Genomic DNA, 17,794 nt, shown 5'->3' on the forward strand with positions numbered 1-17,794 from the left:
CTTTCGCACAGTCACAAAAAAGACTTCATTCAATCTCGTTGGCATTATCAGGTTAACATTTGTATAATAAAATCTCTGAGCTCTTTTAATGTTTTCTCGGTCTACGCCATTCTTCGAGAAGACTCGTTGGGCTTTTTGGCAGTTATGTTTGGCAGTACCTCTCGTCTGGCAACCTCATTTTGGTTTGCTAGTTTTTGTTTCATTCGTGTTGATTGGAGGCATTCGAGGGGAAGTTGGTTTTGTCGCGGTGTTTTCGGTGTTTTGACGGTTCCCTGCGCGAAATCCAAGCTATCAACACTCTGACCCGTCGCTTGCCGAACTTTTGTCGCCAAACCCGTCGTCGATACTCTTCTGGGATGCTGGGAAAGGTAAGACAACGACCCGAGTCGTCGGGAGGTAGGCACGGGAGGCCGACCGCCTTGACACCCGTGCTGGCCCATGACCCCGTTAGAAAACGCGAGCTCCAAGATCTCCCTGGCTGCAACAGTATGTTTTGTCTGTTGTTTTTTTTTTTCTCCACCCTTCTGTCTCCGCCAAAAAAATACCTGAGCACACGTTCTGGTCTGATCGTCGGTTTCCAATGCGACCAGCGTCAGCTCGCCAAATGTTGGTGCTTTAATATTTGTTTTTGTTTTTCGCCAACGAATTGAGTCGTGCTTTAGCCTTTGGTGTGTGCGCTGCTATCTGAGAAGTCGCGTTCATGTCACTGTTCTTATTAGCCCGTAGTCCTACCGAATGACTTTTCCCCGATCTTGCAAGAGGGGGATCTCTTGTAAGGGTTCCACTCTCTCGGGGTGAACGTTCGCGCCGAAGACCTGGTTCAACATCTTAAGCATAGAGGCTCTGCTGAAAATAGATACATAAATCAGTAAAAGCCAAATTCACACGGTACACACAACTACTTCTCTGAAAAGAAATCGGAGCAAATCAGGTTTGGGGCAGATTTAGCTCTAAAGAGATAAGATAATCCGCCAACCAAAAATTGAAATAGTAGCGACCCTACGTTTCGAAACCATTCGTTTCTTCTTCAGGGGGATGAATGAAGGACAGCAGCTTCTTCTTCTTCTAGATGTTGAGCGACTTCTTTTTCTTTTTCATTGGTCTTAGTAGGCTGGTCGTGCCGTGCGCAGTCTGTTATAACATCTTGGAGGCCGGTAATATATAAAGTTGGAAGTGCCCCTAAGGACCCAAGCACATGGATCCTAAGGAATCATGCACATGGATCCTAGCGTACGGGAAGGAATCCGTCTAAAGGCAATCAGCGCACTGTCGAAACTCCCACGACGTCAACCATACAACATCTCTAAGGAGGAACACACAGCGCTCCGCAAGCTCAGAGAAGACAGCACCATCGTCATCTTACCAGCGGACAAAGGCAACACGACTGTCGTCCTTGACAGAGTAGCGTACGAAGAAAAGACCCAAAAACTTCTTGATTGCTCCGCCTACAAGAAGCTCAAACGGAATCCGACGCTCGTTATACAGAGAAACTTAAACAGCATGCTGGCAACAATTTTTAAAAACTACCCGGAGTCAAAGAACCTTTACCTTCGACTTATTTGCAGAAATGGATTCGCTCCAGGATTTTACGGACTTCCCAAGATCCATAAGCCCGACGTTCCTCTGAGACCCATCGTTGACTTCACAACTTCACCACTTCGAGCTTTGTCAGACTACTTACACAGAGTAATATCCCCTCTCGCCGGGAATACGCCGACTAACGTACGGAATTCCAGCGATTTCGTAGAACGCATATCGCAAATAAGGGTCGACAATGACGAGTGTCTGGTATCATTCGATGTTCTATCCCTTTTTACAAACGTCCCGATTCCTCTGGCTGTCACCGCAACAAGAGAAGCTCTCGAGAAGGATGAAGACTTAGACACAAGAACTTGCCTTAGCATCGATGAGATATGTCGTCTCCTAGAATTCTGCTTGAACAATACTTACTTCTCCTTCAAACAACAATTCTACCAACAAACTAGTGGCACGGCAATGGGCGCATCCATCTCCGTTGCCATGGCCAACCTGACAATGGAAGTAATCGAACAGAAGGCTTTACAATCTTTTGCAACCAGACCCCAGATATTCCTACGGTATATTGACGACTGCTTCTGCATCATACAAGGATCAGAAGTGGACAACTTCCTCGGCCACCTCAACTCTATAGAACCGGCTATACAATTCACCGTGGAACGCGAACACAACAACACTTTGCCCTTTCTCGATGTGCTGGTCAGAAGACAAGGTGATGCCCTAAAATTTACCGTGCACAGGAAACCAACTCACTCTGGACGTTACCTCCGGTTCGATTCCAACCACCCGGTTAGCCACAAGGCGTCTGTCGTCTCCACACTGTTTACGAGAGCTAAGGCTGTGTGTTCTTCTGAAAACGACAAAAGAAAAGAGGAACAAACAATCATCAGCGACCTAAAAAAGAATGGCTATACCGGTAATTTCATTCGCCATGTGGTTCGCCGTCAGAACCATAATAGGATAAACCAACCTGCAAGAACAGCTTCCAAACCGCTAGCACGCGTCAGCATCCCTTACGTGAAAGGAACGAGCGAACTGCTATCCAGACTATTCGCAAAGGAACATATTATGGTTGCACACAAACCGGTGTCAACTCTTGGGCACTTCCTACCCCGCCCAAAGGACAAGCCACCGAAGGACAGGGCCCAGGGCGTCATTTATAAGATTCCATGCTCCCAATGCCCCGCCTCCTATATCGGCGAATCGAAGAACTTCCACGATCGACTCCGCCAACATAAAAACGACGTGCGAAACTTCGACAGAGAACGCAGTGCTCTCGCTGAACATTGCGAGACCCTCGACCACCGCATTGCCTTTGAAAACGCAAGCATCCTAGACACGGCACCAAATCTACGTAGAAGACACCTCGTAGAGTCATGGTACATACAAACAACCTCTAACAACATCAATAGGTCCTTAGGGGCACTTCCAACTTTATATATTACCGGCCTCCAAGATGTTATAACAGACTGCGCACGGCACGACCAGCCTACTAAGACCAATGAAAAAGAAAAAGAAGTCGCTCAACATCTAGAAGAAGAAGAAGCTGCTGTCCTTCATTCATCCCCCTGAAGAAGAAACGAACGGTTTCGAAACGTAGGGTCGCTACTATTTCAATTTTTGGTTGGCGGATTATCTTATCTCTTTATTATTTACCCAACCAGAGAGAATTCTCTCAAACATGTTTACCTTCAAGATTTAGCTCTGTATATATTTCAATAAGTGTGCTAATGACACTTCCAAACTAAAATCTTGGATGCTTTTTTTTTAATGTTTTTTTTTTTCTTTCTTGTCTAGCTCGCAGGTAGTTGCAATTTGCGTCCTTGAGAAACGTGTTTTTTTTTTGTTTTTTTCACCTTTTTTTTTTTTTTGTTAGTTTGGGGCATTTTGGGGAAATAGTCTGGGGAGGAAAAAGTCAGGGAGTTTCAATATACAAGTTATGGTAGAGTACTTGGGGCAGAAGATCTGCATTTTAGCCTACCAACAGGGCACTTGGAAAATTGCAAGATTATTGTTGAATACCATAGTACCGTAATTGTTGAATACCGTAAGATGGCCCACCCCTGCTTTCTGGCCAGTTTTCCGCTCTTAGACAAACACCAAAAGGTGGCCACTCCAACTGGTTGCATTATAGGTGAGGAGTACAAGTTCGAACAAGTCTTTTGACTCCTTACTTGGCAGTTAAATGAGAAACCATGCCTCGTTAATTTTTTCTTTAGGTTACGCACCGTGAGCTATCGTCCCCTTCCTTTTCGGAGCCTTTTTCGTTAGTGGTGATTATGCGGGAGGGCCACCCATATTTCGGGATATTACTATGACAACGAAGTGAGCCTCTCTCTGCAAGTTGTACCTATTATGGCCTCTGTAGAATTCAGTGCCATCTGGTGGTGCCATCTGAATCAGTCTAACTTTTAGTGTCAGTGGTGGCAGCGAAAATGTTATAACATCACATCGGGAGCTCTTCCTCTCGTAAGTTAATGGTACACATAAGAACACTCTCTTTGCTGTTCATGTCTTGTTTGATTTGTTTCGGTTCCATTGGTGGAAAAGAAACAAATGGTGTATGAGGCACAGATCTGCACTCATTAGATTGAATGGAATGGGATTCTTTGGCTTTCACTTTTCTGTTGAGTAATCACACAAACCGGATTCTGGATCTAGCCAGCTTTCCAGCTTTGGGACACAACTCGGCTGTGCAAGCTCTTGAGCAGCACGTGCAACTGCCGAAGCTATATGTCCAGTCTTCTAGCCTTCACTGAGTAAATTCTTAAAAAACCCCTGAAAAGAAAAAAAAAAAATCATTTTTAAAACAGTCTTGTTGGGACACGCATGCAAAAAACATAATTTTACGCGCAAAAAAAAAAAAGTTTTAGAACAATATTGACAACTCGATTTAGGCGTTAGTCACCTCCTTTCCACTTCTTTTTCCTCTCAGCATTTCGGGCGCGTGGAGGAGAGGTGAATCGGCTTCACCTTCACGTTGAGGTAAAAAAAGTGAATGACCATCTTGTTGAGGTCGAAAGAGCGAATGATCATTCTGTGACATCATGTACTTTGCGCGCAGAATTTCAAATAAATCTCTCGCCGTCAATATTGCTCTCAAAAAATTTGTTTTCGTAAAAAATTTATTCTTTGACACACATGTCCCAACCAGCCTGTTTGAAAAATATTTTTTGTTTATTTTCATGGGACTTTTAAAGGGTCGGTGCAACGATTTTTGTACTTTGCGCAAATACCGCTTAGAATGAATCCCTAACGTTTAGAACCAATGGAACACGAATTAGTTTTCTCCCCACGCAATAGTCGTTGCAGATAAAAATATAAAGAAAACCGAACAGTGTTCACCTGCTCAACTTGCAACCAGATCAAGGGGATGCTTTATTGAGCCGACTACATGCCGTCAATGTCTGTCTTAGCCATGCGCCAGAGTTGGTGAAACACAGGACAGACGCTGTGTTCCAGGCATTGTCTAAATTCGGCTATTGTCATTATTGCAGTACTAATGTAGCGAATCGGGTAAGTTGGTAAACGTTATACGTGATGAAAACAGCCCAAACGATGAAGACAAAGTGAACAAACAAACAAACGAGACGGGACAAAACTGCACACGAGCCTCTACCCGAGTGCTTGTCGAGTTATTATTACGAGCCCGAATTGAGTGCTCACACAATGCTGAAGTCCAATCTATGGGCCGCTTTCCAATATTGCCACTCGTGGGGCTAAGCCAACAATGCGTCGTTAGAGCTACGTCATCTAGTTTTGCGGAAGAGAAACCAAAAGAAAACGCTTGCTTTTGTCCTTGAAATTACAGTGCAGAAAGTAAGTACCTTGGTCAGTGACATCACGTGCCAGCATACTTGGGTCTCACTAGTGTCAGTACGCTCATGTGAAGTGAATTCCAACTGAATTTAAGGTGAAATTCCACCTGTACTACAATGCCTAAAACGCATCTTTGATTGGTGTGTTTACCATCCTTTCCTGCCCATACACCAAAAATGGGCCCAAAGCGGTAGTAGACGGTTTCTCAGCAGCTGTTGTGTCGTGTTGTCGGATGCCGCGATCCTGGCTGTTGGTGCTAGAAGTCCCGGCAAAAAGCACAAGCAGATGCGACCGTCTATCGTCGTGGCAACCAAACTCCTGGCTGTTGAAGCTTCCGTGGATTGTCAAGCTGGATAAGCAGCACAGGCGACTGCCACATCCACTACCGCTGTTGCGACACAGCCAGCGACAGCATGGCACTTTTATGATGTCATCAGGCGGAAATTGAGGGACCACTTTTAGGACACGATAAACACACCAGTTGGAGACGTGCATAACTTAATGTCTAACATCACAATGATGATGGTGATAATAGTCATCAACGTGGCCAACCTGAGTATAAAAAAGGAGCTTTTCACGACTGACCGATGCCCGTGGGTCGGCGCCGGTTGCTTCCTGCAGTGGGGGTAGCAGCGTAGGATGGACAGCGCCCTGATTCAGGGGATCCGGCGTCTGCTAAGCGACTATGACAACATGGACGAGCTGGTTCAAGACCTGACGGCGGCTCTTGAAGAGTCCTCGCTGCCCAAGCGCGGTGCCACGGCCAAGTGGAGCGCCATCTCTGGCGACGACTCCGAGTCCAGCCTTGAGGGGGGACGCACGGTAAGGACTGGTGCCATTGAATGTTTTGGTTTGTTTCGTGGCCTAGTGTGGTCGCCGTCATTGTGGGTCACCTTATCAGTAGTTTCTCCTTGGACCAATAACAAATTGTATCATAAAAAAAACAAAAGGTCTTTTTTTTTGGTCTGCATTCGAGCACACCATCTAATCACCGTCAATCTGCATAAAATTTTATTAAAAAAAAATTGCCTCCAATACCTTTCAAAAGGCAAATTTTATATTTTTTTTACACCAAAACATAATTTATTTAACAAAAAAGAACCAGACAGATAAGAGTGCAGCTTTGCACTGCCGCCATGTGTGGCACTGGCGTTTGGCAAAGGCTGGTGGCATTGAGAAATATTTCTCCTGTCAATAAAAAAGTATGAAAGATGATGTCATTTTATGAAATTGGTAGAGATAGACGAAGTCAAGAAGCATTGGATGTCTAGAATGAATCCTAGCACCGTGCAACGAGCCAGAAAAATCGGTGCCTACAAATAGATAGCTCGACCTTTCACCGAATCTGCATTTAGGCGGTGCATTTCATCCGGTGAAATTTCGAGACATAGCTTTCTTTTTGTGAAGAGCGAAATATTGCTAAATTCGACAACAAACATGTTTGCAGACGACCGAGTTAGTGATGATTGTCACTTGCGGCGCCATCTCCCAATAAGTGCAGGAAGCAGACAACAGAGTGTGTCGTCTGCTTGCTGCGTCATGTGCACGCCACGTACGAACCACATTCTTTGTGCGTAGCATGCACATCACACATTAACAAATAGGCACAGGAAAAGGTTTTCGTGTCTCAAGCCCTCTGTGCCAACGTTGTGGCGTCGTGCGCAGCGCGATGGCAGGCCGCGTGCTGAGCGCGGCCAGGCACAGTTGAGCGACTCCGACGAGCTGCTGCAGCGCCTCTGTGCCTGGCGCCACCGGCAGAGCAACGTCGCCGCCGCCGAATCCGACTCGGTCAACGAGAACTTCCTTCCCCGACCGCAGCGCCGCAAGCGCAAGCTCAAGCGTATGGCTGTCGACCCCCCCAGCATTCCCCAGGTACGCACCCTTTGAGGAGGCCGAATCGGCCGTTTAGTTTATCATGACACAGCCTTTCGCACGAAACGAACGCTTAGTAAATACCACCACAGGGAGTTTCCGAGCACCGTTCGGGCGTAAAATCTTTTTTTTATAAATAAACCATAGAATTGAGTGCAATGAAACTTTCCGCAGAGGTGTCTTTAGGTGGTGCATTTATCCTGCCCAAATTAGAGGAGTTTAGCTTGTAAGAAAAAAATTGAAGCCTAAATATTCTTGTTTTTTTTTCTTGTGCATAAGGAGGAAAGCGGTAAAAACCGTCTTGCTGATGCAGCTACTCATAGATGGCACGACATAATACAAAAACGTGAAGGCTTCTTTGAGCCTTCACGCTTTTGCAGATCCACCAGATCTGAGCGTGTGTGCTACCATCCGACTAGTGGTGTCAACCAGACGGTTTTTAATGCGAAAGCATTAACTGGTTCCATGGAGCAAGCCGACGTCATCAGCTTTGAAGTTGTTCTAACAGCACCTAAACTCCTCTCTCCAAGTGAAGCCGGCTCCCAGCTTTGAAACCACGCGAAAAGCCTATCCATATGGCACTTAATTTCCCCGATCCCAGAAGAGCAAAGTGAACCCGATGGATTTCGGCTTCAGTCCCATTGGCCGCTGCGCATCGGTTCCAATGACCGCCACCCCATGGCGTTGTGTGTCTGCGAGGCAGTGGCTCCACCGCTCCATGCCCAAGGTCAGAGCGCCAAGGAGAGGTAGTGCGCGCGCTTGACTGTCGACGCAAGTACGCTGCAGACGGAATAAGGGAGCGGAAGAGCGGCTCGCATTCCATCGGGTCTTGCTTTTACATTCACAACTCATAAGAAGTGCTTAGGTGTACCTCGAGCCTTTTACCAGTGTAAACCAGGCAGTTTTCCTATGCATAAAAAAAGATGGGACTTTTTAGGCTAAACTTTTTTTCCTAAAGCACATGCTTCTTAAATTTCAGTACGATAAATGCGCCACCTAAAGATGCCTTCGTGAAAAGTTTGAATGTGCTGCTTTCATTTATTTCATTATATGAGTATTTTTACACCCAAATAGCGCTCAAAAACACCCTGTAGAAGGCAAGGTTTGCTCCTTTCCTCCTCCTACGGTCACCGACGAGATAAGAACAGAGGAAACGCCCTTCAGTTCCGCCTCCAGCACAAGCTTCCCACCTACGACGACGCTCAGGTGTCATGTGAGCTTGGAGCTCGCATGTGCGGCCAATGCACGGCGAGTGGATTCAAGGAGCAAGTGCGGAGGGTCGAGCATCCTGTCGATGACCGTAGTAGATCCACGCAGCGTCGGCGTTGCTGCCAGGGCGTCTCAAAGTGTCTCGTGAATCGATGCTAGCGGATGGCGAAGCCAAGATGGACGTGTCTGCCGCTTTGCCGCATGCAAGCTTTAGCGTGTTTGCCGCTCGGTGTGGGTCGAAGATTCACTGACAGCGATGTGCAGGATCGTCTTCCGGGTGGTATTGGCTTAGCACCGAGGATTTCTAAAGAAAATGGTGCCGAAAAACACAAGGACCGAAGCAAGAGATACGAGACAAGGTTTCGGTCCTCGTGTTTTTCGGCGATGTTATTTTCCTCAGCTTCGAACCAACTGGCTCGGATCACCACCTCACTGGGTGTTTATGGAGGGTAGCTGCCGATTTCTTTGGTGCATTTTAGTGGTCCTGGAAGTAGAATCGGCTAACCTCGCGACCAGACGTCTGTCGGTCGGGTCGGGAACTGTGGCGATCCGAGTTGCGTCGAAAAGCTGCGGCGAGGTCGCAGCCGGGAACCGATTACCGAAAAGTGAGAAACGGGACCTTGGAAAGCACTGGTCAGCCGGTGTGGGCGCAGGACAAAAAAACACGTTGCTTCTCTTCCCATCTTTCTGGTGCTCTTTTTAGTTTCCATAAAAAATAGTGAGCCAACTTAGCCAAACTTCTAGTCCGACGCACAAAAACGTTTGCTATATCTCGATCGTAGCTGGTGAACTCGGAGATGCGCAGAATGTGTTGCGAATGAGCTGGGCACATGGTGCGCGTGGCCGTGACATCACATCGTCACAGGACGTCGTGGTGCCACTGTGACCATGTCACAGTCACGTGACCTCATGAGTTCACGTGCGTCAGTAATGCTGGATTCCAACGCTGCAGCATGAAAGTTTTCTCACGGAATTCGGCTGATAAAACACATTCTGTATTTGTAGCTACTGGAAAACAAGAGGAGGTGCCCAACTGCTTTATTACCTTGCAGTGCACAATGAAAGACCTCGTTCTACAGCCATTGCTGATACGTAATACAAAAGATTATCTGCACACACTGTCTAGGGCCTTCCTTGTACGATAGTCCTGTTACGCTAGTCATACAAAAGCTGTCTTTGGAAGTGTTTGATGCAGACACTTCTGTCATCACGTCTGTGGAAAACACTGTGTCTTTTGTATGTTGTACAAACAAAATGACTGCGGCTTAAGACCAACGCTTGTGTCGTGACGCAGCTGTCGCGGCTGAAGGGCCGGGCGGCCCCCGCAGGCCCCGGGCGGCGGCTGCCGTCGTCGTTGTGCGGGAAGCGCAAGCGCAGCGTGCGGGAACGCAGTCTGGAGTCTCTGGCCAGGGTGCACCGCCGGTCGGAGTGCTGCGACTCCATGGACACCGGGGACGCCGGGGCGGCCGGCAAGCCCCACGGGTGAGGTGCCACCTTACCGAAACCCGGTGTCTTCGATCATTTTGCTTTTCAAGGGCAGTTTACTGATCTCTGCATGCATGTCACCCGGAATGTAAAGGAAAATTAGCAGTTTCTTCTGCATTTTCTGAAGGCGTTCTAAATGCGTATCATTTGTGGGCCCCTTTTACGCTCCTCGTTTTGCGGGCACAGCAGGGAGGGAAACTACTTGAGGGCACATTGCAAGGGTTTTGCAAGTGTATAAAGCCGCCACAGTGTCATGTGATGTCACATGAGTGAAATGAACTGCATTTGTGTACTTTGGGAGCTGCGTTTGAAGTTATTTCTGGGAAAGGATATGCTGAGCTAGAATAAAAGAAAAGGACGTGCGAGGCTCTGCCGAGCGGAATCGGCTCGAATGCTAGGTACTTCCCCCTCACGGAGCCGGTCACGTCACCTAAAATTCCCTCTCGTGGCTGTTTTACTTGCCGGGAGAGGTGCCCGCATTGATTGGCGAACCAGCCCCATGGAACAGAGTAGGCACCTTTGTAGCCACTGGCTATCCAGCTTATGTTTAAGGTCACACATACCAGTACGGTGCCTGGATTATGTCTCAGACCGGTTCGTTTACTGCGGCTATATTTTGCCCCTTCAGTTTCTGCCCGGCGGCGTCAGAACCGTATAGTTCTGTGACAGACGCTTGTTTTACCTTGGTTCGCACCACCGCCGGTCGGCCGACAGAAATCCAGGCAACCACGGCTTTGGGATGCCACGTAGACGGCAACTCCAGCGTCTGCTTGTCTCATGCACTGGCGCTTGTGCAGCCATTTGCCGGTACCACGACAAGCTAACGCTTCTACCTGGCGGCACCATCGGAGTGCTTTGAGGGCACTTTGACGTTCGAGCAGTGTCGAACGTTTGGCGCACCATTTGGAGACGCGTTGTAGATACGGTAGCGCCGAGCCTGTGCAAGACAACGTCGCGGAATACGCGCACGGGTGACCTTTCCCATAAACGGAGTGTGCAGCCGCTTACGGGTGCAGCGAATGACAAAACGAATGACCTCGGGTGAAAGTGTAGGCTGCGGTGTTTTTCCAGCGCATGCCCGGAAGGGTTTCCTCGGAATGAAGGGGTTGTCTCTCCATGCAGGGAGTGCAGCAGCAGTCTGAGCAGCAGCGAGAGCGATGCGGGCATCCTCACCAACGACGAGGGGCGGGAAGGTGAGTGCTCCAAGTGCTCACTCCCCCTCGGGCGCGTTCCACATTAATTCGTTCTCACTCGCCGCGACAGAAGTGTTTTTGGAAGGCGCACATGACCCCGTTCGTCCCAGCCACACTCTCGGGAGCGAAGCCAAATTTCCCGGGTGTCAAGCGTCCGTTCATCCCCGGACAACGGGTGCCTACCCAAAATCGTGGGATGCCTACAATTAGATTTCAGCATAAGCACTCACCGGACACAAATTTAGGTGCTCCTTGTGCATTGTATGTTGGCTTCTAAATGTACGCGGAACTGTCAAAAACATTTTTGTAAGTGCCTGGATAGGACACATGTCACACAAAACAAAAACATTTCCTAAAAAAAAGATATTGGTGCATTATTTCTTTCGCAAGACTGATTTGAGCAATTCCAAACCATGACACTTTTTCAGGGGAGCGCGTTTCAACGTCACTCATAACTCGACACGAGCCTTGCAAAAAGAACATTGCACTAAAAGTGTGTCTTTTTTTGCAGCAAGTTAATTTTTTGAGGTGTGGGTCCTATCTAAACACGTAAAAAAACCTGTTTGTTGAGTATCTCTAGAAGTGGTCTCGAAATTTGTTCTCGTGTCGAGTCAACGTAAACTTGCACTAAAAGAACTAAAAACTTGCAACATACACCTTGCACTAAAAGATTATATTTTGAGAGGAAAGTTTATTTTGTTACACACACGGCCCATTCAGGCACCTGGAACTAGTGTCACACTATACTTGACCGACACACGGGTCAAGATCGTATAAGCAAAATTCCCGTATGAATGTCGCACTCGGCAACGCATGAGGCTGCCACACAGAGGATTGTGGTTCGAACCCCGCATGAACCCCCTTTCGGCCCAGTTCTTTTTTTTTATAATTCTGCTCTCATCCGGAAGGTTCCAGTCCGTTCTCGGCCATCGTCGAGCATTCTTGTTCAGAATGTTTCCGAACGTACCACAGGTGTAAAAGCGGCAGTGCGCGCCCCTTAAGCCCTTCCACTTGGGTGGGAATGTTTAGTGTCCTTTTAAGTACTGCATGTCGACTTTAAGAGGCGGCCATTTCACCCAGGGGACGACGAGCAGAGCGACTTCTTCCACGAGGCAGGCCCCGCGTGCGGCATCCCGGCGGGGGTCATGGCCTGGTGGGACGAGGAGGGGCCCCTGGCGCAGCTGGGGGCACACTTTCAGGCCATCCTAGGGGCCAGCCTGGCCCCACACATGCCCCACCCGCACAGGGTAAAGACCCCCAACGCATCTGTCGAACGAGTGGAGTCTAATGCGCCGACGCAGCCCTTGGAGGCGGGAATATGCGGCGCCTCCCATTGTCTTTTCGATGCACTATGGCAATCCGACATACAGCACATGGGGGATACCCACAAATAGAAGGAGCGGTTCGTGTTCGTTTGGCACTTAGCAATTTCAGAACACAATGAAAGCGGGACGATAACGAGGTGGGCTAAGTATCGGCTTTGCGATGCGATGCGTTCACTCTTTTTTTGTTTGTATTTTGAACTCGTTCTGGTAAAGGAGAAGGAAATGCGCGCCGCTTCCAGGATGTAGGGAGCGAACAAGCTGGCACGAGCGTCCGTCAGGATGGCCCCAAAATTCCCTGCACCGCGCAGTTCGAGTGGGGTCGACGAGAGGCCTCGTGGGATTTCTCGGAAAGGTCTATCGGTGGAGCAGCACTTAAACGAGCTGCCCTTGTAAGCTAATGGCGGTGCAGCACTTGCTATTGCTACATGTCTCAAGCGTTCGCGCAACAATGATTGTTGGTACTTATAAGAAACGCGAACCGTGAATTTTATCAAGGAACAACCCCAACCTCCCCCCTCCTCCAACGGGGGGGGGGGGGGGGGGGAGGTTGGGGGTTGCCGACACTTGAATTCTTTGATAAAATTCAAAGTGGGGGGGGAGTCCTCTCTGCCAGCCCTAACCGCTGGAAAGCCTGGGTTTAAGAAAGGAAGCAACTCAAATCAGGTAAAGCATTTTAAATTTGATGGCGCATGTCTCCTGCTCAGATTGGGTGCAGGTGCGCACTCGTGTGTTGTAGCGGAGAGGACGGCGGGGGTGGAGAGACTAAGCAAGGTGGGGACGCTCGCGGACAATCGACGCTTTCGACTCTTCCTCACAGCTTGCGTTGCAAATGTGTCCCGCAAACTGCGGGACATTGATCGAGCAATTGGAAGCACTCGCGGACGTATGCGCACCAATTACCGCACGTCTCTTTCCCTAGGACGGACGAGAGATCCGGTCAGGCAGACGGAGGCTGGGCAAGTCCGTGCGCGACGCCGCAAAGGTGACACTTCTTTCTCGGTCTCCTCCCCGCATTAACCTGCGACAACTTATTCAATGCTCTGTTTGCGAGATGTCAGACCCAAATGGAGTTATTAGTTTTCAAAGCGTGCGAACCCTGGAAACGGCTCAGGCCTGGGGGCCCGAGCCATTTTTGTCGAAATCGGGGAAAACCGTAAAACCTGGAATTTGAGCTGTCCTCGAATAAGAAAAACGCAAGTTTTGCAGAAAAAAAAATCTATATCTAGAAGTTTTATATTGTACTGATGCGGAATGCAGCCCGTCCCGAACTGCGAGGCAGTTTCTTTTTTCAGGAACCGCACCCGTCAATCTCTTGTCGGTGTCGGGAATTTTTTTTTTTTTTTCTGTATCGGGTCCACACGCATTTTTCTGAAGGTTGGGGAATCTCGTGTTTGTGTCCCGTTTTCGTCACCATAAGCCCCGACAAACACCAATCTTTTGTCTGACGCCGAACATATGCGCTGAAGAACTCCGAAGCGATGGGAAAACAGAAGCGTTTATATCACCTTTTAGCAGCACGTCCAGCCTGTTCAGTCAGATGACTACGTTCAGGGCACTCTTCATCGGATAATTTAAAGCGTGGCATGCATGCACTTGAAATGATAAACCTGGTGATCTTCCAGAACCTCCTAACACACTCCTCATCTCCCTCCTCTCCTCCTCACTTCACTCCTGGTCACATGATTTCCCAGTTAACCAATTGGCGTCGAGCACCTCTCTCTTCCTCCCACCGGTTAACCAATCAGTGACTAACCTCGGGGCCATGCTTTTATCCCAGCTTCACTTTTGGGCCTCACGAAATGCCGAACATCTAGCCAAAGAATGTTTCTCGTTAATGAACCCCGAAAAAACACCCCCAAATAAAAGGCATACTAGCCACGAAATCACAGCAGCCTATAGTATGTTGCTGGTTTAGAATAGCGAGACAAGCCCCTCCCTCAAAGCTCTCTGCTTGCTGTGATTGGTAATGTCCTCCTCTCCTTTGGTCTCCTCGCTAGCGTTTGCACTGCAAATTTGGAAAGGAGGAAGGCTTTGTGGGAGGAACTTCTGACACTATACTTAGTCTACAACTGACTATAGTTGTGAAGCAACTGGTGCTTCTACATGACCTATCTCGATGCACTTGTTGGCATGCTCAAAGCCTTAAGGCATCGGGAGCATGTGAGCACCTACCCCCACTCACTCAGCGGTTATTCCAAACTCCGGATTCACATCATGGAAGCTGCTGCCCCGTTATTGGACAGAGGCAGAATGTTTTACCAGGTGCGCGGGGCATACTTTGTTCACCACTAAGCTGACAGTGTGGCAAGAGCTGCACACTTGTCAGACCGTTCAGCTGCCTCCCTTCCATCACCTGGCCCCGCTCTCTGCTGCAAGAAGCGGGTGCATGACTGGTGCAACGAGCGTGCAAGTTCTACCACATTGTCAGCTTAGAGGGGCCATGAAACGATTTTTCAATTTTTTTTCTTTTTGGATTTTGTCTTCAACTCAAAAATTGCACAGCGTAGTAAACAAGCAAGTGCATAGCTCCCACCACACTGTCAGCTTAGACGTGAATGGAATACAGTGAGGTCAGGCGTCGTGCGATGTACTTTGGGTTCCGCAGAAGTATCATAGTGAAAAGGCAGAGAGTTTCCGAAGGGAAGGAGGTATGAAACAATTCCACTATGTTTTCAAATTTTCATAGGCCTTTGACTTTCTACCTTTTTCCTTTTGGCCCACTAAACAATATGCTGTTAGTAAAATCACAATCTAAATTCATTTATCCCAGCCCAAAATTCGTTTCATAGCCCTTTTAGGAGTGAATGGAGAATTCACTCTTTCTCACACAAGTTGAGATCTGGTGGCACCAGTATGCAGAGTCTTTAAACTCTACCGGTTTTAAGCGAGGCGGCAGGTTTTGCACTATTTGCGAAACCAAATCTATGCACTATCTTTTGGAAATGGTCACTTATAGCACTGTCGGTACGTAATTCGCTCTTATGATGAAAGAATGACACGCAAGTGTGCCAGAATTGCCCGACAGATGGCGCCACACAGTTTGTTGCCAGACAAGAAAGGGCGAATAGGGGCGAGGAAGTCACTGTCCTGGGACAGGAGACGGCTTCCTTTCAGCATTGCGACTCTGGGAATTTTGCAGGAGCGCTCGCTCTGAGTCCTTGTTCCTCGTGCAGGCCCTGGCAGTGTCCTTGCCCTCGGAGCACCGACTGGCTGGCCGTCTTGCAGAGTGAGTGCCGCAGCGTCTCGCATCAATCGCACGCTTCACAGGTCTCGCTCTTTAGTTGCCCCTAACGTGGGCTTTTTGGAGGCGTGCCGCGAGTGAAGTTACATATGCTATGTGTGCTGGCGTCTGCAGCACTGTTTTAAAGCACTTTGCATGTGCGTTCGGCGACACAATATTTTATTTACTTCGAGTTACTTGTAATGGTAAGGTGCGTTCGTCTCTATTTTATTTATTAGAAAGGTCTTCTTATTCTAAGGACACTCCGAAGGGAGTAGTCGGGGACCTCTGGCGTCCTTCAGCTACAGACCGCCTTCTCCGCGTCGCAGGGTCCTGTCGGAGCGCGGGGCCCACGGCCGAGGGGCCGAGGTGAAGCGGCGGCGCCGAGCCCCCCCCGCGGGGGGCGGGCGCGCCCCCGACGCCTGCCCTGACTGGGGCGCGCGCCCGCGCCACCGCCCCTTTCTCGACCCCCCGCCGCCACCCCCCACCCCCGTCGCCACAGCCCAGCTGAGGACGGGGGACCACACCTCAATCGACGTCGCCTCCCTTTCCTTCCCACGCCGGTGCCCGCAACGTCGGTCGCATATCGGCAACGTTGACCACAGTACGGCGACACGCCGGCGTTGTCACCCGCAGGATGGCAATGTCGACCACAGTGTGACATGTCGGCAACTCAATGGCAATGGGATGGCTTAGGGTGCCTACATGTTTCCGCCGCTCCGGAGCGGAAACATGTAGGCACCCTAGGATGGCTACATGTTGGCAACTTTGGCCGGCGGATGACTTCATTCACCATGTTGGCATCATGTCGGCCACATGTCATTGGAGCAGACCGGTGCGCAAATGCCGAGGCACGAGCCAATGTCGACCAGGGTTTGTCTTTCGTGCAGACGTCAGTTGGGGCCAGAGTTTGAATTTTATAATAAATCTAGCGCATTTCAGGGATGTTTGGATCAACGGTTGATTGCGCCGACTTCTCGCGATTGCTTTGAAGAGGCAGTCTTAGACTCGCTCACATGAGACAAGGTACCTCGGTGACTGTTCTTTGGGAAGATGCGCACATTCAATGTTTTCTCGTACGAGCAACACATTGCTTTACTGTAATTTGAAATTGAGCCATTTTGTCCCTTCCCCCAGAATGTTTTATTAAAAAAAAGGTAAAAAAAGGTACTGTATCAAAGGAGCCACCTCTTCAGCATTCCTTTTGTACTGGGACACCATTGCAAGGCATTCACTTGTAGCAAAATCTCCTGGAAAAGCGCACATACTGGCTAAATCACCTGCAATATCCGGGTCTTCACACACAGAAGCCTTTCTTGTGAAAGGTATGCAAAAATTATTCTCGAATGCTGCGGGATACAGAAAAGCTGGTAAGTTGCAATGTGCTATGTAGCATCAATGATTGGAGCTTGGCATCTTGTATTCCCGCCATCAGAAGGGCTGAGAGACATTTGTTGAGCGTTTGTCTTCCATTTTGTACTATGGTCCCAAGATGATGCATCACCACCAGTTTGCTCACCTTCGGTACACTGCACCGCAGTTGGCACGAACACAACGTTTACTTTTTTTTGTTTTACTTTTTATGCCCCACGTAAGCAGTGTCCATAACACTAGCAGTTTTTGTGCCAGTTCTTTGGTTCTAAGGGACAGACAATACCAGTGACTGCTTGTTTGTGCTAATAGTGTCACACTCTACATGTATCTCCTTTCTACAAACTTCTGCGAGTATATTGGTGCACTACATGCAGTCACCAGCTTTGAGAGCATTGCAAAGTTGTTCCATCTCACGAAGACGCCGACCTCTTACCAAGTCGTTTAAAAAGGCTAGACTAATCAAATGCCGTCAATGTAGACAAAAAAACGTGCTGGTAGAGCCAGTATAGACGAACTCAACTCTCCTACGTCACGCCGCGGTGGTGGCGCGTCGGGCGCACTTCCGGTCTGGGGTGGTGGGCAGAAGTTGCCGTGCGAGACATGCATTCCTGTGTTCTTTTGGAAGAAACCAGACAAAAAACCTGCCTTCTCGTCAAAATGCTGCGACGGGGGCTGTACCAAGGGTCTGGAAAGGTTTGAAGATCAGCTTTCACGTGTTTCTGCCCCCTCCATTCGTCCGAGAACGTGGATAGTAGCCGTGA

The 17,794-nt window shown here is 48.8% G+C and overlaps 1 protein-coding gene across 1 annotated transcript; it reads left to right on the forward strand.

The window, feature by feature from the left end:
* The first annotated feature begins 198 nt into the window (after positions 1–198).
* LOC8030280 (G patch domain-containing protein 2) lies at positions 199–16,304 on the forward strand. Its single transcript, XM_029976238.3, is given in 10 exon segments — positions 199–368; positions 5,977–6,177; positions 7,021–7,227; positions 9,731–9,918; positions 11,044–11,114; positions 12,195–12,361; positions 13,359–13,421; positions 15,613–15,665; positions 15,989–16,139; positions 16,141–16,304. Coding segments are annotated over 9 exon segments (1,113 nt in total). The 5' UTR covers positions 199–368; positions 5,977–5,994; the 3' UTR covers positions 16,171–16,304.
* The last annotated feature ends 1,490 nt before the right edge of the window (positions 16,305–17,794 follow it).

This window comes from Ixodes scapularis, unplaced genomic scaffold, assembly GCF_016920785.2.
Source record: "Ixodes scapularis isolate PalLabHiFi unplaced genomic scaffold, ASM1692078v2 PGA_scaffold10__122_contigs__length_95168666, whole genome shotgun sequence".
In the NCBI taxonomy this organism is placed as follows: domain Eukaryota; kingdom Metazoa; phylum Arthropoda; class Arachnida; order Ixodida; family Ixodidae; genus Ixodes; species Ixodes scapularis.